Here is a 26311-nt window from a genome sequence, read left to right as displayed (position 1 = left end):
CTCGACAATACACATTTGGAACTGGAACTAGATATAACTGAGCCTCCTCTGTTGGGGGAGTGCCAACTACGATCAAAGGTAGCTGCCTTGACTATAGAGAGTCTCTTCCCCCTCCTGAATGGTTCCTGATTCACCCATACCATTTACAGATTCTCATTATATGGAGTCAAGGTGCATATAGCCAATAGTCTCTGTGCATTAAGACCAGCATTGAACAGGATGGGAACCTTTCATTGGTCAGTTGGGGAGATAGATGGCTATGCATGAAGTTTGACTATATAATTTTTCCAATACATAAATTTTGCCATTAAAGATGGCCAAAGAAAGCCACGTCAATAAAGCACTATATTTAAATTCCCCTTGCAAAGGGTCACAGATTTCCTATTTCCTCGATTTCAAGTCATGAACTTTAGAATTAGGCTCAACGAAATTCGTACCGAACCTATACCCGGATCTGGTTTGAACTGGACCCGGATTTGGCCAAGTGGTTGGAGAACCCAATAACTTAGATTAAACACAATATTAAATTTCAATTGAATTAATTTAGAGACTCCTCATGAGAAGAGTTTTATGAAATTAAAAAGAACTGACACAGAATGCACAAGTATAAAGACCAAAAATAGGGCAATTAAAAATTGGATGCTCATTATAATAAATGTCAATTGTTTACACTAGTAAAAAACATAATATAACAACTTGGTGTAAGGAACTCTATATTTAGTTGTACCATTTCAATATCTATATAATATAACAACTTGGTGTAGGGAACTCTATAGGGGACAAGGACTTTGTTTTGGTCCTTGTATCATAGATTGCAAACTCACAAAGTACTATCAAGTTGCCAAATACCTGTGAACTTTTGTTTTGACACACTCGTTCTTGTAGGTTTAACTAGCAAGTTGTTGGGGATGAGTTTTGGCAAGTTGTAGTATTGAACATGCAGCGAGTACTTAGTGATTTTGTAGGAGAAACTTGTGAACCTTGAGTTTTTATTGAGTTTTGAATTTAAGTATTTATGTAAATTGCTGAGTTTTTCCTGGGTTTTGTCGAGTTTTAAAATTTGGGATTTGTTGAGTCTAATTGGAGTTCAAGTTTGCAAACTCTTCTTATACCTACGCCTTTTGGTCACTATATTTATTTAATCTCTTACTCTAACATGAAATGGTATCCATGTACCTCGATTTTTTTTAGAGGACTATGTAGTATATGTATGGAATTGTATAGTAAGAGAGGTATATCTTCCTTAGTACTTGTATGTTTAAGAGTCCCAATGTTTCTAAGTGTTTGCCCAACTTCTGTTTTGAAAAGATCTAGAGCACACTCTAGTAGTTGGAGAAGGCAAATAAATTTGTCTTTTGTCCATATAACCATACAGTTTTCAATGTGTGTTCATTCTTTTCTTTTTTTTGATTTAGGTAATGCTCTTGGATTGGAGATTTGTTATGCATTATTTTGTTTTATTAGATCAACCATTTTCTCTTGTTTAAAGACATTTTTCTTTTTAAAACATAGTTCCATAGAGTTTTTTGATGGGGGGACAGGTTTTGGGGACTAGGGGACCAAGGGCCTAAATTTAGGGACGTTGAGGGGATGATGACGAAGCACTGGTGGGGGGACGATGATGAAGCATTGGTGGGGGGAAGACGCTGATACACAATTTGAGGTGAATTGAAATCTTCAAGGCAAATTTGGCAATATAACATCTTTGGGAGTGCCCCACGAAAGGAAAGCTAGTTTTCATAAAGTTAAAGGTTCAATCAGCATGTAATGGCATGTGCCATATAGAAAGTGACCCAACAGTGTCCCTGGCCGAGGTGGTGTTTTTGTGGGGGGATGTTTCCTTCAAGTCCCCAAGTCTTGGAAATGTCGCCATACAGGGGATGTAGGGTTTTTTTTGGGGAGGGGGCATGTCCTCGTGGAACATTGTTTTAAAATGAAAAAGCAATAGTGAGGCTTTTTGAAAGTTTAGTTGCTACATCAAAAACATTCCTTATCCAAAAAATTTGCTGGATCTAGCATCAAGTTCCTTACACCTACATCACAAGATACGAGTTCATATTCATACGTGGCGAGGATAAAATTCTAATAAAACTTGTTAGGTGAAGAAATTTGAAAAAAAAATCATTACATTTGAACAATTATAATATGAGATATTTGAAACTTAAAATGAAAATAACTACAAATACATGCCAAAATCAATAAATGATATTAACAAGTAATATTATTTTTGTAATCAATAATTATATTAATATCTCCCCCAAATTATTAATGACAATTTAGCAGTATTTTTCAAATATAAAATTTAATTTATCATTGAAACTAGACAGAAAAAACCTTAAATTTAAGGTTTAAACTATTTATTTTGATACAAAATCTTGATTTAGGATCCATGAATCGTGAATTTGGGAGAACCCATTAACATTAGGTATAAGCCCTTGTAGAAACCAGAAGGTCTGATGAGAGGTAAGACCAGAATATAATATAACCGTTATTACTATATTCACTAGCCGATACAAATTGATACCCAAACAGAAATAGCTGAAACCAAAGTTCCAAACCCCACCCAACAAGACTGTGAACACCATAAGATCTGAACATAACTAAAGTCTGAAGGCTGAAAACATAAGAAGGGCTGAGGAAAATTACACAGGCCTCACATTGCCCATATGCATGAACTTAACTTTTTCATATGAGACATTAGAACTAGAAGATTTCTTCTCCACAACATCATCTCTAGCCTCATCTCCAACAAAACAATTCATGAACACAAGAATGACGAATTTTGGCAATGTCACCTTCAAATGTAGAGCAATTTCCTCAACTGCTCACTGGAGACAAAGTTGATGATGGTCAATGGCATGGTGTGCGAGGAAAGAATTGAAATGAATCTCTGCATTGTGCACGATGTCACCAATATCATTATGTAACAAATTGAAATTGGCTGTTGTTGACATGATTAAAACACAAGAGAGACATTGAGCAGCATAAGAAATATTCCTCCTTCCCTGCATATAGCCAAGGTCAAGTATGTCATGACCCCACTTATGTCATGGGTAATATTAAATATAATAACTGCATCCATTGTTGATTTAGAAAATTGTCTTAATTAAGACTTCACAATTTTCTAAACATCTTAAACACCAGAAAGACATACGTTATCAGCAATCTATAGACACCATACCTGTCCTGGTGTCTGCAGTGATCAAGTTGTCTGTCCACCCCCCATGACAATCCAGTCAACAAATGAATCAGCAATTTCATTGACTACCATCGCCTGCCTTCAAGGATGGAAGCATAGCAGATTGGTATTTGATATTAGTCAATAAGTGTATGATCGATAATAATATTTAATTATTTAAATTTTGAATTGATAATAAGTTCTGATATTAGTTGGATCGATAAGACAGTATTAGTTAGCATTGATGATAATAATGGTAGAGGGAGGGATTAGTTATGGGGAAAGGATGTGATGGACCTAGGGGCATTGACCTTACAAACAGGCACCACTTGAAGAGTCGTCACCTTCTACACCAATGAAGAGGTATTAAAGAACATTATCAAGGAATGCAGAAAGGAAAAAGGGAAGGAACATGGATCATTATAATTTATGGACTGGCAGATCAGACACTCTGCAGATTGTATTCATCTACAGGCAGATTATTGCTATCATTACTCAGATAACAGATTGGTATGTTTTGCCTACATATGCATTAAAGACTTACTTACAGTCATATTATATTGGACTTCGGTTAGGAATAGGGCATATACATAACCTATAATACAACATGTCTCATTTGTTCTTATATCTATACATTTAACAGATTTATATGTGTAAGTAATAGTGTAATCAGATCTATATAATAATTATATTTAATTTCATTAATATACTTAAATGATCATAATACTAGATTGATTAGCATAATAATGACCTAATCCTTAGTCTTTTCTATATTGCCCCTCATGAGGGTAGGTTGGTTTTGTTGAGGGAAAGGCAGAGTTTTTCCATCCCAAAATAGGTGAGCCCCAAGAGGTGTTATGGACAGGTGTCCCTGAAACCCTTAGGGATTCCAAGTTGTGGTATGGATGGGTGTTTCTAAAACCCTTGGACCTATTCGTGGAGGTGGTTTCCTAGCACCCTAACAAGTAATTCCCCATCCTCTATTAGGGTTAATAATTAGGAAAGGAGTAAGGATTGGGGCTAAATTATGGTATATATCACTTGTATTATGATTATTAATTGTTCCCTAGTATAGATGATCTAATTTATGGCATAATGATGTATAATGACGTATGTTAATTACTGGGAAACAGGCAGCCTCCTAGTAGGGGAAATTACAATTGGTATCAGAGCTATATCCTGCCTTCCCGTGAAAAAAAGAGTTAACGCAACATAGCCAAAGGGCACAAAGAGGCTTAGAAAGGGAAAGAAATAAACTAGCAGCAAACTCTAACCCTCTCAAGACAATAACATGGATGAACCAATGGGAGAGGAGTTGAAAACATTCATGGAGATGACAACCAAAGCATTAATGGATCGAAGTGAAAGAACAGCCCAAGTAATTCTCCAAGCCTTACAAAACATGGGAAATTCAATCAATAGCCTTAAGACCAATTCCTCAGATGGGAGAGACATATGTTCAAATCATTCAGAAAATAATAATGGATCCTCTACATCTAGGATACCAAAACTCTCTTTCCTACCAAGGGGGGAAGAAGAAATTAATCCACCCACAAATAGCACCGAGGAAATTGCTGTAGCGTACACAAATTTTGACCATGAGGTGAGAAGAACTATATCATTTAGGGAATTTTGTGAAGCAAAGAAATATGAGGCACCTAGAAAAGAAAAGGGACATCCAAGTAAAGACTTGAGACATAAGCTAAATAAAGTAAATCTTCCAATCTTCTTTGGATCTAATAAAATAACAGCCCATGCATGGTTACAAAAGTTGAACACCTATTTTACCCTTAGCCCAATGACAGAAGAAGATGCTGTCCAATTTGCTATCCTACATTTAGAAGGATTGGCCCACGAATGGTGGCACCATGGAATCCACATCGAAGGGCACCAAAATGTAACCTCCTATGATGAATTCTCACAAAAAATTATTAAAACATTTGACTGGAAACACCCACAAAAAGTTTTTAAAGAACTGACTAAATTAATGCAACAAGGAACAATAGAGGATTACATAGCTGAATTCCAAAACAAATTCAGTCAGGGTTTCAAGGGTTGATGAAGATAGGTTAACCTATTTATTCGTTGAAGGATTCACTTCAAGGATTGGTAAGTGCCCATCCAATAATGCTAGATGATGCCATTGAAAAGGCCTTGAGACTATAAATATCATCTACAAGTATCAAAGCCTCAAGTGTGCTTACCAAAACTTTCCACAAGTAAGATAGATTTCACGAAGTCTTCTCTTCCAAAGATAACTTAAGAAAAATAATTTATACTACAAATGCAAGGAACCTTGGGGACGTGGGCACATTTGGCATACCAAAACTTTCCACAAGAAAGATAGATTTCATGAAATCTTCTCTTTCAAAGATAACTTAAGAAAAATAATTTATGCTAAGGAACCTTGGGGACGTGGGCACATTTGCCATAAAGGAGAATTTGAAAAGAAAAATTCATGCTACAAATGTGAGGAGAAATGGGAGCCAGGGCATAGATGTGGAAAGAGAGGTCAAGCACACAATATAGAAGTCCTATATGATGAAGAAGCAAAAATTAACCCGAGCGAAAAAGCAAGATATCGTGAAGGAGACCTTCAGAGAATCCCATCAAAAGAGGAGGGAACAATTAACAAATGGAGTTTTGTGGAGGAACTAATCTAGTAATCACAACACCCTCATGAATATGGCAGCTGAAACCTCTTCAATGTCTTCATAAAACCTCAAGGTTTCATTCTAAAGTAAAGAATTGATACATTCTACTTGACAAGAAGGATCTAATAATAATACATGTATTGGCATGTGTGTGCGCTGTGCTTGGTTCAGATTATTGCTTGAGGACAAGCAAATTTAGGAGGGGAGGACTGTCATGGCCCCGATCATGTCATGGGGAATATAATAATCACATCCATTTTTGATTTACAAAATTGTCTTAATTAAGACTTCACAGTTTTCTAAACATCTTAAAATGCCAGAAAGACATATAAGTTATCAGCAATCCATAGACAGCATACCCGTCATGGGTCCTACAGTGATCAAGTTGTCTGTCCACCCCCCGTGACAATCAAGTCGACAAATGAATCAGCAATTTCATTGATTACCATCGTCTGCCTTCAAGGATGGAAGCATAGCAGATCGGTATTTGATATTAGTCAATAAGTGTTTGATCGATAATAATATTTAATTGAAATGTTTGAATCGATAATAATGTCTTATATTAGCTGGATCGATAAGGCAGTATTAGTTAGCATTGATAATAGTAATGGTAAAGGGACAGATTAGTTATGGGGAAAGGATGTGATGGACCTAGGGGCATTGCCCTTACAAACAGGCACCGCTTGAAGAGACGTCACCTTCTTCACAAATGTAGAGGTATTAAAATTTTATATCGAGGAATGCAGAAAGGACAAAGGGAAGGAACAGAGATCATTATAATTTATGGACTGGCAGATCAGACTCTCTGCAGATCGTATTTATCTACAGGCAGATTATTGCTATCATTACTGAGACAACAGATTGGTATGCTGCGTCTATTTATGCATTAAAGACTTACTTACAGTCATATTATATTGGAATTCAGTTAGGAATAATGGCATATACATAGCCTATGATACAACATGTTTCATTTGTTATTATATCTATACATTTAATAGATTTATATATGTTAGTAATAATGTAATCAGATCTATATAACAATTATATTTAATTTCATTAATTTACTTGTATAATCATAATACTTGAGAGATAAGCATAATAATGACCTAATCCTTAGTCATTCCTATATTGCCCCTCATGAGGGTAGGTTGGTTTTGTTGAGGGAAAGGCGGAGTAATCCCACCCCAAAATAGGTCAGCCCCAAGAGGTGGTATGGACGGGTGTTCCTGAAACCCTTGGGCCTATTTGTGGAGGTGGTTTCCTAGCACCCTAACAAGTAATTCCCCATCCTCTATTAGGGTTAATAATTAGGAAAGGAGTAAGGATTGTGGCTAAATTATGGTAATTATCACTTGTATTATGATTATCAATTGTTCCCTAGTATTGATAATCTAATTTATGGCATAATGATGTATAATGATGTATGTCAAGTACTGGGAAACAGGCAGCCTCCTAGTAGGTGACATTACAAAGTACAACTTAGCCATTGCTGAGCAAATGCAAACACTAAGGGAGCCGTCTAGATTCCATACTTCTTGCCAGGTCCCAAATTTTAACCAACTAAAGTTGAAGTGTAGGGTTTGAGGGTTCCTTGTCTGCAAATGCTATGAAATCCACCATGCCTTACTCCTTTGAGACACGGTGCTTTTGTTGTTGTGGAGGCTTGTCCTCCACTTTTACCTTTCCCCAAACACCACCCCTAATCCTACCTCCGAGATATCTTACACTCATGGAGGATGCCATATCAGAGAGACTCAACCACAACTTCAAGAAAATAAAATGTGAATACTGAAATTGATCACTGCCAAATTCAATAAGTGTGATTGATAAGCCACCGCATTGTATAATTACTTCCCATGCACTATCATAATGATTATTACGATACTTGCTGTTGTTCTTTTTTTAGATCAGATTGATAGCAATTAAACAAATTAACACAATGAACAAGGAGAACACCAAAATACCCTAGGAAAACCTTCCTCTTGAAGGTGAAAAACCCAGCAACAAAATCTCTGAATATATTTAGTAAATCTGAGTATATCTTTACAATCTCGCTTCACTTCTTGAAGCTGTATGAAAGAGACAATTCACCCTATGATCTGATCCTCTGTAGGATTCACGGACTGTCACAGGAATGTCTTCGGTCTGCCACAGAATTTCTTTGGTCTGCCATAGTCTGCCACAGAAGGTATTCGCTCTGTCAAGGGATGTATTCACTATGCCAAGGAATTCGTTTGCTGAAGAATGATTTCACTGCCCAAGGAATGAATTCTCTTTGTGACTTGGATGTCTGCCGCTTGGGAAATTTGGGGTTCTGGAGTTCTGGGGTTGAGGAAGTGAAGACTTGGCAACTTGGGGGGTTCTGGAGAGACAACACTTCATACTTCATGATTCCATTGTTTTCTCTTTGATCAACTGAGGCAGCGCTGGTCCATAGAACATATCTCTGATCGGTTCTCATTGATGGACCAAGGGTGTCTTAAAATGACAACAGGGCCATAAATGCAAATGAAGACAAGTGCCCATCATGAAGTCACTCAACGTGATGTCGTCATCTCCTTACGACGTTCACCATGGCTACTCCTAGAGGGTGGAACAAGGGCTTTCACCTCAAACTTCTCTCGCAGAGAAGAATGCTCTAACAAGGGCTTTCACCTCAAACTTCTCTCGCAGAGAAGAATGCTCTAACAAGGGCTTGCAGCTCAAATGTCTCTCCCAGAGAAGAATGCACTAACAAGGGCTTGCACCTCAAATCTTCTCTCGCAAAGAAGAATGCATTAACCAAATCTTCACGATGATGAGGCTCCCTCTGAAAGTGATATCAACCTTCTAACCTCCTTGTCCAAGGTTGCATCTGATGAATAGTCACACTCCCTCTGAATCGGATATCAACCATCTGACCTCCTTGTCCAAGGTTGCCTCTGATGAAATGTCAGACTCCCTCTGAATCAGATATCAGCCTTCTGACCTCCTCTTTGAAGAGACTGATCGCAATGACAACCTGAATAGGTTCTTCCTCTTTGAGAGATGCCTCTTGTTATGTATCATCAACTCAGCTTTAGCAAGTTGTGTCTCTAGTCTCCAGCCTTCGATGCTTCCTCACAGGATGCCTCAAGCTCTTCCAATCTTAGATAATTAATTCATCATTCATTTGCTTCTCAATCCAACTTGCATTTTAACAGGGTTAATAATAGTTTATATGAAAGAAATCAAATTACAAGTGAAGTAAGTAGCAAATATCTTTGAAAGATCAATTAAAGAATTAATAGAACTTATCTTTGTTGATTTTGAAATATCTTTCTTCCATCTTTACTGCTCTCGGAAGTGCTAATCTCAGCACACACAAAAAAAACAATCTGCTCAACTCAGATTTCTCAGACACATTATGCAGCCAGCATATTCAATATAGGACCAGATCTCTCAAGGCACCATCACAATCCATGCATATAGAGAATGAAATCGATGTGATCAACCAATCACAATCGAGTTGCAATTCTCCTTCCATTTCTGAGACACTCTCAAAAATCTTCACAACTAGCATGAAACAACTCGCAACGACTCTTTATTGCAATGTAGCATGGATGCTTGCAAATCACAACAATACTCACATGAAAGTGAAGATAATACCCAGAAGGATATGTTGGGCTGTGCCAATCATAAGTGTAAGCCCAAGGCCAATAAGCATGTTAAACATTGGCCCTGCATAACAACCAGCCATCGTCATGGCTGGTTGACTATGGCTGGTTGTCCAGCCTTTGTAACTGCATGATCTGCTACTAGATCCCTCACAGAATTTCCCATGCGAATACTGTTAAACCCGATAAAGCTGGTGGCAACTTTAATATGATATCAAGCGTTGCCAAGCAACCTAGAAGCTCTCCAGCTACAAAGGAGATTAATAATAGTTCATCCAATGCAAATGAAGTATACAAGATTCACTGTTCAAATGTATGAATTAATAACTTCATAAAAGATTCATGATAAAAAGTACTTATCTCTTTATTGTCGATACCCATGGAGTTAGTCCTGAAACTGTGTCTCATCATTTCATCCACAGACTGAGACACCTAGTGCAGGAACATCGCCCTTCAAATCTGAGACACGCCAAGCCTTTCTGAGTGCTGGACCTCATGCCAAGGGTCTCAATGAAACACGACTTCCAAGGATGAACCCCCACACCCGATATTAGCTTCCAGATATGACATGTGAATTTGGACCTGAGTTTGCCATGCCACACACTTGTCTCCTCTGTCTGATTTATGAGATTTACGATTTATGTATTTGCTTCAGTGTTGGGGGGTGCATCCACAAGTCTTCTTGACATAGGTCCTCCACTGCTATTGTTTGCACCTGTCAATGGATGGAATGGTATTATGCTCCCTCATTTTGCTTTGTATCATCCGCACTGACTTCAATCAAATGAAAGGCCGCTCCCAGGTATGATGTCTCCACAAGAGTCCGAGCCTCATGAATAACACATGCAACGCTTAGAGTATTTAGATTGGTTCCTGTGGTTTCAATATCTTGCAAGGTGTATAGCTTGCACCAGGAATGATCGGCACTGCTTTATTGGAGAATTAATATTTCCAGCCAGTCACGAATGGTGTTGCAAAGGATAGACTCTATGTGTGATAGGAAATCTACAGGGCCTTTCCCGGTTTTCGTACCCGCTCTGATACCATGTTATTTTTTAGATCAGATTGATAGCAATTAAACAAATTAACACAACGAACAAGGAGAACACCAAAATACCCTGGGAAAACCTTCCTCTTGAAGGTGAAAAACCCAGCAACAAAATCTCTGAATATATTTAGTAAATCTGAGTATATCTTTACAATTTCGCTTCACTTCTTGAAGCTGTATGAAAGAGACAATTCACCCTATGATCTGATCCTTTGTAGGATTCACGGACTGTCACAGGAATGTTTTCGGTCTGCCACAGAATTTATTTGGTCTGCCATAGTCTGCCACAGAAGGTATTCACTCTGTCAAGGGATGTATTCACTATGCCAAGGAATTCGCTTGCTGAAGAATGAATTCACTGCCCAAGGAATGAATTCGCTGATGAGAGTATTCGCTCTGCTGGAAGTACTCGCTTGCTTGTTGTGTGTGTTGAATCGGTTATTATGAGTGGAGATTCGATCTCCCTTAAATACATTGCAAATGACCCTTCACCAAGGGTCGGCTTTCTCCTATACAGCATGTTACAATACATAGAGGTGGCGGACATCCAAGTCGGCCATTCACAAGCTAATTGATTACAATTAATACAATATGCAAACCGCATATGATACATTATGTTTCACATGAAGGTATATAACTCGGACCCATAATTGTCCAAGTCGGCCATGCAAGATATAAATCACATTTATATAAACAAGTCGGCTTACATGACAAGTATTTTATATTTTGATTTTGCACCTTTGAATGACTAAGGCCGATAGGCCAATTAGTCATTTATTTGCTAGGTCGGCCTTAGAAGGAATCCGGCCTAGCTACAAACATCAACAGCTGTTATCATTCCAACACCTTAATGGTTGTGAAACTAAAATTATTTAAAACATATGTACAAGTTTAACTAAAACCATTTAAAACATATGTATAAGTATATATACATTTACTCATTAAAATAAATTTGTCTATAAACATTTGAAGACACTTTTATCAAGCTTAACTATACATCTAAATGATAAACCTACAAAAATCATAATACTAAATTCAAATTAAGAAATAATACTTCATGTATAATAACTAATTTATAACATGTTAAAATTTACACTTAATAATTAAAGTCAATGCTACTTTATGCATGATTCCTTTGCTCCTAATTCTGTACAAAAACCTTAAATCCACCAGTATGCTGTTGAACAGAGCTGTGAGGAAGAAACAAGAAATGGATGCCTGTGGCCCTTTGACTTAGAATTGCTATGAAAATTGAGCATGAAGATGCTGAATGAATCCGAGTATCTCCCTCAAGGTTGAAAATGCAACTATCCATCCTGCACAAGTGCAGATGTCTCTGTGAATGCATAGAGGACACGGGCAGGTACAAAGAATTTCATAGCATTTAATTTTGCTGGATGAAAAAGGGAGCATGTGTGTTGGAAAAAGATGGTAGCACTGCTGAGAGAAAATTAATGGAGAAAAAATCATGTGTGAGAGGACTATGCATAGAAAATGAAAACTCGATGATATTTCAGCAATTAATTTTCACTGTTTAGAATCAGTTTTGGTTGAACCACGTACATGTGTAAATTAGCAAATTTGACAATTCTGACAGTGAAGGTTTGTTACTTGTAAATTATGAATTTTAAGCATAGAAATCACCAAATTATATGACTGCATTGAAGTATGGTAATAATGAAAAACATAAGCAAGACTCACCATACTTACAACCATAGAAACGAGACTCGGACTCGGCAAGGCTGACCCGACTCAGGACTTGGCAAAACTTAGCAGGACTCGACAAAACTTGGCAGGACAAGGCAAAATACCAGTTTCTAGCGAGTCTTGCCTAAAGCGAGTCCTTGGAGAGTCCTGAATCCCTGAGACTCAGCTGTCACTTGGCTCAGGACTCGGCAGGACTTGGAGAGTCCTGGAACCATGCTTACAACACAGTATTAAGTGTAGTTCGAAATTTCTTGACTTGGCAAAACTCAGCAAACTCAATTTTGACTTGGACATGGCAACTTCCCAAAAGCTTGACAGAAACTTGGCAAAAACTCAACAAAATAAAAAATACTTAAATTCATTAATTTTTTTTTTTCTTTTTCTTTGCAAAATACATTTAGCAAAGATATGCAATGAGTTTGTTAAACATTGAGGAAATGGATTTTGTTAGATTTGAATAAAAAAGGAGTATGGTATTGTATGATGCATTAACATTTGAATACAACAGTCAATAACATGATATGAAATTATGAATCTCATCATAAAAAGTTACAGTTCATAGTTTTCTCTTACTCATATTCATCCTAGTGATGGTGGGGTCCTGCTCTTTGAATTGGTTGCGGTGCCAATGAGTTTTTTAAACATTGACGAAGTGGATTTTTGTTACATTCAAATAAAAAAGTTGTATGGTATTGTATGATGCATTAACATTTGAATACAACAGCCAATAACATGATATGAAATTATGAATCTCATCATAAAAAGTTACTGTTCATAATTTTCTCTTACTCATATTCATCCTAGTGATGGTGGGGTCCTGCTCTTTGAATTGGTTGTGGTGCCGACCCCAACCTTGAACTAGAAACTAATAGTTCCTTAGGACCACCATTGTCCTCAATATGATATCACTCAATCCAATGCCTCTTGCTTCAGCTTTTGCTGCATCTTCTGCTGCTTCCCTCTCAAAATCAGCATTCTTGTCTTTTGTAAGCATAGAGTCCTCATCTTAGGTGGTCCAATTGCTATATAGATAATGTTATCTAAGTCATTCACCTCATGACTATTTGAGCCCTACACTATTTTTGAATGAAGTGAAGATTGGATTGCACAAAGACAAGGTCATTGAGATGCTTTTGTGTCAACTTGTTGCATTCTTCGTGTGAATAGCATCAAATTTAAGCTTCAAATCTGTTCATCTGCAAGTGCTATTAGGTTGAGACAAAATCTAGAGGGCTATCTTTTGAAGATTTGGGGGTTTCCACCTCAATAATTTCATGCATAAAAAAGTTGAAATGAAGATTGATATTTTCTGTTGTTTGGAGCTTCAGTGGTTATCCCTTGGATAACTAATGGTGAAGAGAAGAGCCTCCCCCTAGCATGCTTTTCAGGTGAAGAGAATAACCTCCCCTTAGCATGCTTGTTAGGTGGCATTTTTTGAATATGTGTTGAGAGGCCCTCTATAACCTTCATCATCAACATCCTTGATATTAATTGCAAGGATAAAGTTGGGGTTGATGTAGTACACTGTTGTATGAATTGGTTGCTGTAGATAATTGTTTTGCCTCTGATTAGTAAGTTCCAAATCAGTTCAACTTTTGTTCTATCTCTATTGTTGTTTGCAATGCTTTGGCTGCTACTTCCACTTGTTGATGTGATTGGATACAAAGTGCAAGCCTTGGCATTACAAAAAACATATGTAATGTTTACAAACCTTGACCTTTGTAAAAGCAAAATATGCACAAACCCTAGCTCGTGTAGATTAATTTGAATGCACATGAAACATGAATGAACATGTAAAGGACAACATTTCTAAAATTTGGCAAAAATTTAGAAATGCAACACAAATTTGAAAAAACGTGGAAAAAATGAAGAATAAAAAACCTAAAATTTCTTCAATTATTTTTGAAATATTGCTTCCATAATTGGCTAAAATTGCCACAAGAAGAGCTCAAGGGAGATAAATTGCTGTTAGTATCATGTATAGGCCACGTTGTGGACTTGAGGGTGAGTCATAGGTTTGGACTCAAAGCGTAGTTGCTAGTATGCATGGGTTGTTTGGGCTTACAATTTGTTGGCGATCTAAATTGTATCCAACAATTAAGAGTGCACTACAATATCTGAGCTTGGGAACTTAAGTTGGTTTAAAATTACAATGCAAAATTCATGATCAAGTTTGTAATGACCACCCCTGATTTTTTTTTGAAATGTGTTTGCAAGTTTGGAACCAATGTGAAATAGTTTGCTGATTGTGTGCTTTCAGATTTCATTCACAATGAAGAACATACATAGAATATAATGGTTGCAAATAAGATAGAAGAGAACTGCATATGATCAACTAGTTCACCATTTTATTTCAATCTCATTCAATAACGTCCATTTGATGCAGCTCCCAACCTTTGTCTGCAGCAATAGCTATTGTAGATGTAATAGAGGTATATCTAGCAACAGGGGCAAAGGTTTCTTCATAATCTATTCCTTCTTTTTGAGAAAAACCACGAGCTACAAACCTAGCTTTATATTTTTCAATAATACCATCAGCATTATCAGCATTATGTTTAATTTTAAACAACCATTTAGAGGAAACGACAGACTTACCTTTGGGTCTGGGTACAATGTCCCAGACATCATTCTTGATGATAGACCCATACTCTTCATCCATGGCTAATTTCCAAGCATGATGGTCATAGCTTCTTCGATATTGTGGGGTTCAGACTCAATTATATTGTACATCACAGAAATGTAGTTGGCGTGATTTTGGACACTCTTGCTATTTCTGAAGGTTCCTCTGGGAGCAGCAAACCCTTCAGCATCTTGAATTGTATTTCTAGCCCAAAGTGGTCTCTTCTTGCAGACCACAATATCCTGAGGTATATCGGTAGATTGCATGGGTTCTGATGAGTCATTTTGAACTTCCTGATCTGGAAGATTAGTAGACTTCTCCTGTAACTCAGGGTTAGCATCAACAATTGAATCTTGTTTTTCCATTACCATTAATGAACCTTTAGATCTTTTGAAAGCAATATCTTCTTCAAAAGTTACATCTCTACTTACCTCAACACACCTTTGACCTGAAATGTAGATACTGAAGGCTTTGGAAGATTAGCTATATCCTACTAGGATGCCTTTCTTTCTAGATGGATCCAACTTGGTTCATTTTTCTTTAGGCACATGAACATACACAGGGCTTTCGAATATCCTTAGGTGACTGATGTCTGGTTTGATTCCTGAAAAGGCTTCTTCAGGTGTCACATCCTTTAGGACTTGATGAGGACATCTATTCTGAATATAAACTGTGGTTTTGGATGCTTCTGCCCATAGAAAAGGTTGCAAGTCCTGATCATGTATCATGGCTCTTGCAGCTTCAACAATGGTCCTGTTCTTTCTTTCAACAACTCCATTTTGCTGAGGGTTGTAGGGAACATAGAACTCCCTCTTAATTCCTGCTTTAACACAAAAGTCATAGAAGCTACCTGAGGTGTATTCACCTCCATTGTCAGACCTCAAACATTTGATTTGATTTCCTGTAGTATTTTCAACTAAGGCTTTGAATTCTTTAAATCTGTTTAGGACTTCTTCAGACTCTTTAGTTTTAAGAAAATAGATCCATGTTTTCCTAGAGAAATCATCTATGAAGATAACATAATATAGGAAACCGCTAGGAGATGCTACTGACATAGGACCACATAAATCTGAATGAATAAGCTCTAATTTTTCTTTGGCCCTACTATCACTTTTATGAAAGGGATTCTTTACATTCTTACCCATTGCACAACCTTTACAAGCATCATCATGAGATAAACTGAGATTAGGCATACCTTTGACCATTTTACCGAGAGTGGGAAGAGCTTGAAAGTGGAGATGACCCAATCTTCTATGCCATAGCTTGCATGATTCAGGGGTCTCATGAATGAGAGCTTGAATTGGATTAGCTGCAAGCTTATATAAACTATCACATCTATTTCCAATAATACGAGAAGATTTGAAGTTAGATTTTTAGACCAAGCGAGTACTCTCCCTTCAGAAAATGCTATTTGCAAACCCTTATCTTCTAAAGCCGAAATGGAAATAAGATTTCCTTTAATACCAGGTACAAATAGAATATCACAGAGTTGTAAGGAAATACCAGAATCTAGTTTTAAAGAGGTAGTGCCAGAACCTTTTACCGAGTATCGAGCATCATCACTGATTACTACATGAAGATTGGTGTCCTTTTCAATCAGATTTGAGAGATGCTCATGAAATCTTGAGATGTGTCTAGAGGCACCATTGTCAAGTATTCACGTATTGCTATCCGTAGGAACATTGCTGGAAAGAGCAGAGATAAGAAGATAGTCTTCACTTTGTTCGGCAACTTCATTTAAGTTAGCTTCCCTTTCCTTTGGGTCATTTTGACAATCTCTGGCATAGTGACCATACTTATCACATCTGAAGCAACTAATGTGAGGAATCTCTTGACTTTTTCCTTGGATCATAGGAGGAGGATCTAAAATCTTTGCTTCTCTTTTCTTTCTTCCAATGACCACCTTTCCTAGATTTAGATAAGAGAACATGATTATCTTTGAGAGAGTTTTTGAATTTTCCTCTTACCTCAATTCGAGATTCCTCTTCGATGCAATCAGATTGAAGATGCTCAAAGTTGGGATGATCAGCTCTTCCACCAATGCTACGAATGAATGGTTCCCATTCATCTGGTAGACCATTTAATGCAATCATAACAAGGTCTTTATCTGAGATTTGACAATCAAGAGTGCTTAGCTTGTCCTTTAGTTCATTGATCTTCATGAAGTAGGCTATGATTGAACAACCTTCTTTCATTTTTATATGTAGAAGTTGCTGTCTTAGGGCAAGAGCCCTGCTGAGATTGTTGACTTCATAAATCCCTTCCAAGTGTTTGATCATTTCTCTGGCAGATGTAAACTTTGATATGACAGTGACAAGATGATTCTTGACGGACTCAATTATGATCCTTCTAGCCTTGAGGGAATCTTTCTTGAACAGTTTCAGCTCTTCAGCATCTTTTGGAGGGGACAACCTTTCTTCTTCTACAAATTTCAATAGGTCATTTTCTTCAAGGATCAACAGAATACGAACTTTCCAAGCAGCAAAGTCAATGGCTCCCTCAAGCCTATCTTCAGCCTTTAAACCTGACATCTTTAATCTGAACACAAACAACAGCTATATGCAACAATTGATCTGCTAAAATCAGAAGTTAGTAAAACCTGGCTCTGATACCATGTTAATTTAAACCCTAGGTATGATAATCAGATTTATCTTATTAAATTATGCCCTGGTTTGTATTAGATTTGCAGTAGTTTAGTGAACCAACATGCATTCAATTGTCCCCTAGATTGTAATCAGATTTGCAGAACTTAGTAGGACAACATAAATCAGAAATATGATAGTAGACAAACAAGCATACCCTGGGAAAAACCTCCAAGGAGGAAAAACCCAACATGAAAGACCCACAGGTCAGATTATATATTCTCCTCTAAATAACAGTACAATACTTAGCTCGAATCTGATCTTGACATATCAGATCTATCCTTGTATGCTTCAATGACTTGCCTCAAGATATGCTATGTCCCCTTGGACAATATTACACCAAACTGAATAATTTGCCCTCTTCCTTAGGTTCGCACAGCAGAGCTAATTTGCATTCTGATTTAATTTGAACTTGATGATGTTGACTTGCAAAATGATCTTTATTTATATGCCTCTTTACTTTATTAAGGTCGGCCCTTTCTTGAAGTTGGCCTCCTTATATTTTAGGCACTAATGTTATTTGGTGCAATATTTAATTGATGTGTTTTTAGCGTGGATTTAGGATGGGGCCACATTAGGGTAGGACCCGGTCCTAAAGGAGTTCGGATGTTGCCTTAAGGCAATCCGAACCCCTATACCCTAGTTACAATCAACAGCTTTGTGGTTGCTAGCTAAAATCAAATCACTAACACTTAATCTCCAATTATCAAGGGAAGAAACCTAAGCATTCCCACTAAGCCAACGCACTGCAATCAACCAATTATCATTTGGAGGCATGCATACAAACACCACGAAACAACTGCATTGATCATTACTTTCCCTAGTGGAAGTGGAAAGTAATTGAACTATACTTGGATGATCTCCCTCAATTGGCTGCACTGGAGCATGCAAGAGCTCAAAATCTATATGCCCAAAGACTGAGGTCACCATAAACAATGCGAAAAGCTGGGACAGCAGTAGACAATCTGAAATCTCATTGAATACATAGGAGTCGTGAGTATGGAAGTCGCTGAAAAGTCATTTCCTATGATCAAATTATCTCTACCCACCAGTCTCAACCATAAAGAACTCAATTGTGGGTCTGAAGAAGACACCCAACACATTTGCATGTCATAAACTAATATCATGTATAGGCTAATTGGAAAGTAGACAGCAGTGCTAACTCTCACTGTTACAACTCCAAGGGCCTCTAAAAGGTGAACCATAGCATTAAAAAGTTCGCTGTCCTGAACCAACTCCGAAGATAAATTGTCAAAGCTTACAACACTACCCTTCATAAGGTGAACTCCCTGAGTTTGGTAGGTCTGAAATAAACAATAACTACTGCTGTACATGACTGTAAGGGTAACAGCTGCACCTATGGAATCGCCTAGAATAAGTATGAAAGTTGAGCATTGCAATGCTAAAGGGTAACTTGAAAGTGGTTGGAAAACACCTCCAAGCAATCTTCAACTGGGAACTGTTACTTCCTTGATAAAATAAATTATACCATTCCCTTGAATGAGAGCAAACCATAAAGTGAAGTGACTGATCTGCAAACAAACAAGAAGCTCCAAACTGAAAAATTGATCTATTATTTGCCAAGGGATTCTCCAAAGAGTGGCCATACTATCAATGCTCCAATCCATTTGTAAATGAACAAATGGAATCACAAGATGGCTGGTAAGGAATAGATTAGAACTATCAATTCTGAAATTTAGATCCTTATCCCTCCAAAAATAACTCCAACCATTCCCAATTAACTCCATCAATTCTTGTTGAGAATCCCAAGCATGGATACCCAACCAAGAATTGTTTCCAATGTTCCTAGAAAGGTGCATAACATAACTCCAAGTACCATTTAAATCAAAATACATATCATGGAATTTTGTGACTTCTTTGTTAATCCCTTGTAGCCCATCTTTAAAAGCATTTACAACTGAAGTGCAAGGAGCAATTGTTGTCTTCAAAACCAATTCCAACGAAAGATTAGCATGGTTTATAACATCAATCAATCCAAAGGATGGATTGTCAAGTATGTAGATGTCATGGATATGTCCTTTCTCCAAAGCTACATAAGAAACAAGCTGGAAACTACCTTTACTTACTGCTGTTCTTACAATTCCAGCAAGCTTAAGAACAATGTTTGAAAACCTTTCAAAATCTGAAGTGTAGAAGTCCCTATGAATCAATTCATACCATGAAGAAGCTACATCACCAACTACATATGTAAGTTATGCATTACTATTGATCAACTCAAACAATGTATGAAATGGACTTGATGGCCAACTGCAGAACTGAAGACCAAACCGCATCAAAGAATGAAGTGACTCAAAGTGAATATTAACAAGAAAACCATTCGCAACTGAATTCATTATTTTTCATACCCAAGTTACCTTTCCAAATCTCATGTAGTTAGGAATGGTGATGCCTCCTAGTTTCATATTACTCCAAATGTAGTCTTCTTTTATCTCTTCATTTGCACTTCTCATATCCAGTGGTCTCCCAGGAGGGTAGCCATCCTCCTCATAATGTGAACTAAAATGAACACCAAGCTGGAAATCACACTCTCAGTCAAGTTCTGAATCTTCTCCTTGATCCCATACCTTGCTATCTTCACCAATTGCAGTGCTACAACCAAGAGTTGTTCCAACATCCAACTCAAAAAAAAGATTGTTGAACCATCATTTTAGCTTGTTAGAACCTAACCATGATTAGTGGTTCACATTGATTGACAAACAATCAATGGTTGAGGCAAAACAGGGAAAGCAAACATATATGCTTATCCCTTTTTGGTGTTTTCCCTATGCACATAGGAATTGAACATGTCGTTGGGAAGCTAAGATTTAGACTCCCTTTTGAACATTTGTTGAATAAACATAGCAGACCCACCATACTTGGTTTATTGTACCGCTTGCGAAATTGTTACTGGTTCTTTATGATGAATGCCCATGTAGGCAATCACATAGTTTCCTTTAGACCAATAAGTTGAAGACACATATTTCTTTTGTTTGCACTAAAACTATTTATTGACTTGGTTAATCTGCTGCTTCATTTGTTAAGCAGCTACAGGATCCAATGGTGTGTGTTTGTGTTGATTAATACATGATCAATGTTTAGGGGTGAAACAATAGGACCTTTTTCAATTTTTGTTTAGGCGAACAATATTTAGACACGTCATTGAGGATCAACGACTCTTGGGCTTCTAGCCTTTTAGAGTCTAATTTTGCACTTGCTTTGTCCAGAGGTAGAACCATGGGCTTATGATATGTGGCATTATATTGATCCACGTTTGCCCCTGCAGTCTTCCAGATGGTCTATGTAATGTCCCCTATCTGATTAACATAATTAATCTATTTCAATATACTAAAATTGATTGAAAGACTAATCATGAAGCCAGTCATTGATATTCTTCAATTTTCATAGTTCTTAATATAGATATTAGACCCTGCTACTACTTCGGTTTTAAGGGAGAAGGGTTGATATTCCTGCTGCTATTATCAGTATTTAAGGAGATGGGGATGAGATGTTCCAAAGAGGGGCAGTCTAAATCCAAGCAATAGGCTAAGTCCCAAGATAGGGTGGGGATCAGCGACCCATAAGCCTTGAGGGTATAAATCCAAGATAGGTAAGGGCTTGGATCTGTAAACTTTGAGGGAACCTATTTTATTTGGTCTCTAAGCGCTTTGGTAACATACATAGACCCTTCTCCCTTAAAACTGAAGTGGTAGTGGGGTCTGATATCTATATTAAGAACTATGAATAATGAAATTAATCATCTAATGAGGAAAATTAATAAGCACTTGTTAATAACTAATAAATTGAAGAATATCAATGACTGTCTTCATGATTAGTCTTTCAATCAATTTTAGTATATTGAAATAGATCAATTATGTTAATCAGGTAGGGGACATTACAGTCTAATTAAACAATTAGAGACTGCCACTTGTCTTGTCTTGAAAGAAAATCACCACCTGTGATGCCCAATTATATTGATGTTTTTGACACCTAGCAGGAAAGAGAAACACACTGTAATAAACCATAGTTTTCAGATTTTTTTGCTGGATACAAAATCATGAAAGCTATAAGTAGTATGCTCAATAAACATTTACAACAATATTTTGTTATTCTGTGATTGTCAAGGCGTTTTTCCTCTTTCTTGGTGATAGTAAATTTATTTTCTCAGACATACGAGTGATGACATTTGAAGGAAAGAAGCATCCATGTTTTGGACATGTTGCATGCTGCCTTTAGTGTTTGTTTTGATTGTGTGTTTTGTGAAGTTTGTCCTTGTCCTAACCCGGCTGTCATTTCTCTTGTTGAGGTATTACATCTTTAAATTTTTTGAAGTCCTTTCTCATGTTGTTGAATGAAAGGACCACTCTATTGTAGTAATATTTTCAAGCGATTCGAAATGTTGTATGGGTATCTAACAGAAAAATGTATGGTTATCAAACAACAAATCATCAGCAAAAGTGTCTTTCTAGTGCAGTGTTTCTCTGAATTTCTGGTATGGTAAATTTTTTTCTGCAAATTTTGGGGATGGCAGGGGGATGATGGGGGGACAGCTATTAAAATAATTTAAAAAAGAGTAAATGAGCTTAATTCTAAAAAGTAAATGCAATATGCTGAATTTGCAACAAACAGTCCTTACCCTTTTTATCTTATTTAGGAGTAGTAGCATTTTTTTTCACCCTAATAGGACCTTTTTTTAATTTTTATGCACCAAATAGTGCAGGTTGTTCAGTTCTTAAAAAGAGGGATGTCTCCTCCAATTCCTTAAGTCCCCAGGACATTGGGGAAAACACCTGGACCCTGGGGATGCACAATCATGGAACACTGGTATAATGTACAAACCTCTTGCTTCTGTTTTTTTTCAACATTGTAGCTTGGAGAGAATTAGGACAGGATATGTAAAGAAGCTTAAACTAAAAAATATGTATTCTCCATTATAGGATCTGATAATGTCACTAAAGGAGAATGATGGCTAAGTAGGGTTCAGAAACTATGCTTAGAAGTGGTTGGCTATTTTGTCTTCTCGTATCATCAAAGGTTAAAATATCTTACAAAAATGGTAAAGGAACTGGTGATGTGCCAGACTAGATGCAACGAGACCATGTCATTGTGTGCTTCAATTTCACTATATGCATTTATGGTTCCATGACAGTCCTTGAAGTGTACATGTATTACCGGTTTCCTACCATCCAGATTAATATTGGATGAAGCTGCAGGATGCGTGGTACCTTCACTGTGTGTGATGGGGTGAAGGAAATACCAAATTTTCTAGCAGGTATATAAAATCCTTGGAAAGACTGATGTCTGCAGCTTATTTCCAAATGGAGAATGAGAGCTAGGTTCCTCTGGTGAAGATGTAGATTGATTTTCCCCAGAGCATGAATATTCATAAATACCTACATCTGATCTCATAATATATTGAACATCTGAAAAGTTCAATTGCAACAATTCTTCTTCTTGAAGCTTGTATCATGATCTGCCCTGATATGGTGTACCTTCATCTGTGTGTGAAGAATTCAAAGAGTCTGTATCTAGTGTTTTCTTGCTACTCTTGGATATGTCAAAAGGGCATATGGAGAAGCAAGCAAACAGAAGATGTCACAAGCATCTAGTAGCGCACACAGTTATTCTGTGAGGAAAAATAAATTGGAGTGGTTGTGCATCAAATTCTGCTTGGATTGAATTTTGTGGAACAATTTACTTACAATAAGTGATATGCTGCAGCATGATACTTGAAGTCTCTCAATATGTACCCAACAAACTTGTCTCATACGGTCTTCAGACCTTAGAGCCATTGTTTAGACAGTGGGTTTGAAATCAGGTTCAAAAACGTGTATTTTAGATGGTAAATGCTAGAAATAGAGATCAATGCAGTTGCACTCAATAGTTACCAAAGGAGCACAATCCTTGTATAGACTGCAAAGCACTGCCAAGTATTTATAGTCTGTAGCCAAGTATAGTACCTTGCTAACATTTACTTTGTATTGTACTCTTTATTTTTATGATCAAATCTCTTAGAAAATTCTCTTTGCTTTTGGGTAGTTTTCCTTTCTTCTGATCTCAATTCATGTGTGGCTCTCAGTCAGCTTATGCTTCTCCACAATAAAATTCAATTTGCAAAAGCTGCTTGCACATTCCAATATATTACAGCTGTTGGTGTGGAAATACTTAATTCCTATATACAAGGTATGTCCCAACCCCTGGGCCTGGGGATACTTTCAGGACTTACAAAGGAACAATAGATATAATGGATGCACTCGACCTTACTATTTTAAGGGCTAGCAGGTGTCATTACTTAACCTGCATGCAGAGGTAGATGCCGCCCTACCATTTTGATGGGATAAACGAGTAGGTGGGCTACTAAACTGTCAAAGGTCGAGTGCGAGAAAGAGTCATAGAGTGCCCTTTTTTAAATAGTTGACTCCATGTTGGTAACACCCAGGTGGATAGTTCTATGATCGCATTTCTATGGTCTTAAATTTTTTAATTAGTCTTTTAATGCAAGTATCTGTGGCTTGGTTATGATTAATTGTGATGGGTTGTGTAGTCATTTCATAAAATGTTTTAATTAGATACCATTTTTGTGGATATCATCTTACGGTCTTACCTCTTTGTGTAAATAACTTTTTCTCCCACTTTCATAGCTTTAAATAATTCATACCATGGTGATCTATTTTTTATGTGCTTTACCTTACAGGCTCACTCATTTACATAGTAGTTGTACTGGAGTTTTTCCGTGTCCTAATCTGCTGTTTGTCAGCTCTTTATTTCTACATGTTACTCGTGACAATAATCAATGATGGTTGCTGCATGTTTAATGCTTTTTACACATGTTTACATGTGATCAGCCTTACCTGTCTTCATTTACTGTTTACGAGGGAAAGATATGGTAATAATGTCTTTATTTTAAGCATGGCATCTTATACAGTTTGGTATCAAGTACTATATTGTATGGATGCGCTACTAAGGCACACTGTACTATAATGAATGTATATGTTTATATTAAAAAGTTTGAATCTTAGTTATATTTCACAAATGTACACTTTTGGATTACATACTTCATATGACCTAGCTTAGAGTTCGGTTGTCATTCAAATCTGGTCCATTTAGTAATGATTCAAGTTCTTGATAAAATGTTTGTGCTATCTTATTTTTGGATGCTTTACCATAAAGAAGTTGTGTCATGGTTGTCAAGTCAGTTTACTCTCTTTCTTTGTGATACCATGATGTTTTTTGTTTCATCCAAATGAGCAATGATATGGGAAGGGAAGAGGTGCCCATGTCTCGTGATGGTTGTGACCCATTATGTTTTGTCCTGAACTTGATGGGTTTGTGATGTTTGGGCTTGTTTTACCTTTCTCCCATGTCATTTGTTGAGTGGTTCTGCTACATCTTTCTACATTCATCTATTTATGAAATGCTTTTATATTAGTGATTTTCTGAAGTGACACAAAACTTTGTATACTTTTTAAATACCAAAACATCAGCAGAAGTGTTATCTTAATATTTTCTGTAAGTTTCTCGTCTGATAATTTTGGAGCGTACCATTGCAGGCTGGAGAAAAGATAAGAATAGAGTATGAAAAGAAAGTTACACAGCTCAGACTTCACGATGACAAAGGGGAGGATCCTCATCTGGTTGATGCTACAAGGACTGCAATAAAAAGCTTACAAACAAGAATTAAGGTTGCAATGCAAGTAGTTGATTCAATTTCCAGGAGAATACATATGTTGAGGGATGAAGAGTTGCAGCCACAAGTTGTAGAGTTAATACAAGGGTATGTTTTTACCATATCTCTTTGCATTGTGTCATATATTTAGTCCATGTGTCTTCCTTTGGATTAAACAATGGAACATTGGAAATTTCTAGTGGACTTTTTACAGTCCATACCACTAGGAGGTCTCATCTGCATAAGACAAACAATGGGATTGATAATGTTGTATTGCTGTTGTAGTGTATATAGTTGTATTTTTATCTGCCAACAATATAAAATCATCTCCTTTGACTTAATCTTGCAACATGACAGTATCGTTCACACTCTCTTGCTACAATCTATTGTAAGACGGGTATGTTTAATCTTTTTCCTCAGAATGTGTTAATTTCTCTAGGTTCATACTTTTAGCTGTTGGGTTTTGATAGACTATATTCTGAGAGAAACTATCCTATTTTGCTCCCTGCAGGCTGAGTCAATCTATCAAGTTTCTCCTTATCTTGCCTGGCTCCCTGCGAAACATTTGTTTAACTTCACAACGTAGAACATGACACTGATAGTATGTTCTCAAATACATGTGATCCTTAGGGAAATGATTCTCTTGATTTTGTGAGTGACAATACATTGTAATCTAGATCATAGCATCCAAATTCTTGGCGTCTATTCTAGTTTGAGTTTAATCTTTAAAGGCACCTATCACAATTTGAACTATTTGTTACTTATATTAAAATCCTGCCAGCTGAATAGCCACTAGTTAATAGCATGCTGTATTATCTACTAAGTTCCTCACAGTTTATGTACTTGATCTACTCTGGTCAGTGATAAACTTCTCAACAAAATTCTTCACAAATATTTCGTTTTTTAGCATTAGGAAAATAGTATTAATTACATAGCTGGGGATTGAAGCCCTGTGTATATAGCAGAAATATTTTGAGATTTTACTTAGAGAGAGAGAGAGAGAGAGAGAGAGAGAGAGAGGAATTATGGTCTTTGTTATATCCTCAAGTCCACTTCTGGTTTTAGCATATCCAGAAATCCCATATTTACAGAAGATAGCATTCCAAATTTCCAGCATTGATATGATAATACTGCATAGCCAGTACAGAAGTTAACAAAATACTT

The 26311-nt window shown here is 36.9% G+C and overlaps 1 protein-coding gene across 6 annotated transcripts in view; it reads left to right on the top strand.

The window, feature by feature from the left end:
- The window catches only part of LOC131076619 (protein ALTERED PHOSPHATE STARVATION RESPONSE 1), a 39335-nt gene that overhangs the window by 5272 nt on the left and 7752 nt on the right, over positions 1-26311 (top strand). For 5 of the 6 annotated variants that reach the window (XM_058013899.2, XM_058013900.2, XM_058013901.2 and 2 more), the window contains one exon: positions 25032-25255. In XM_058013899.2, coding sequence (XP_057869882.2) covers positions 25032-25255 — 224 coding nt within the window. Of the gene's footprint in view, positions 1-25031; positions 25256-25504; positions 25545-25658; positions 25905-26311 lie in introns of those variants that run through there. The other variant, XM_058013902.2, reaches the window with a different exon arrangement.

Source organism: Cryptomeria japonica, chromosome 5 (genome assembly GCF_030272615.1).
Source record: "Cryptomeria japonica chromosome 5, Sugi_1.0, whole genome shotgun sequence".
Taxonomy (NCBI): domain Eukaryota; kingdom Viridiplantae; phylum Streptophyta; class Pinopsida; order Cupressales; family Cupressaceae; genus Cryptomeria; species Cryptomeria japonica.
The sequence above is the reverse complement of the archived record's forward strand: the minus strand, read 5'-3'. Positions and strand labels throughout refer to the sequence as shown.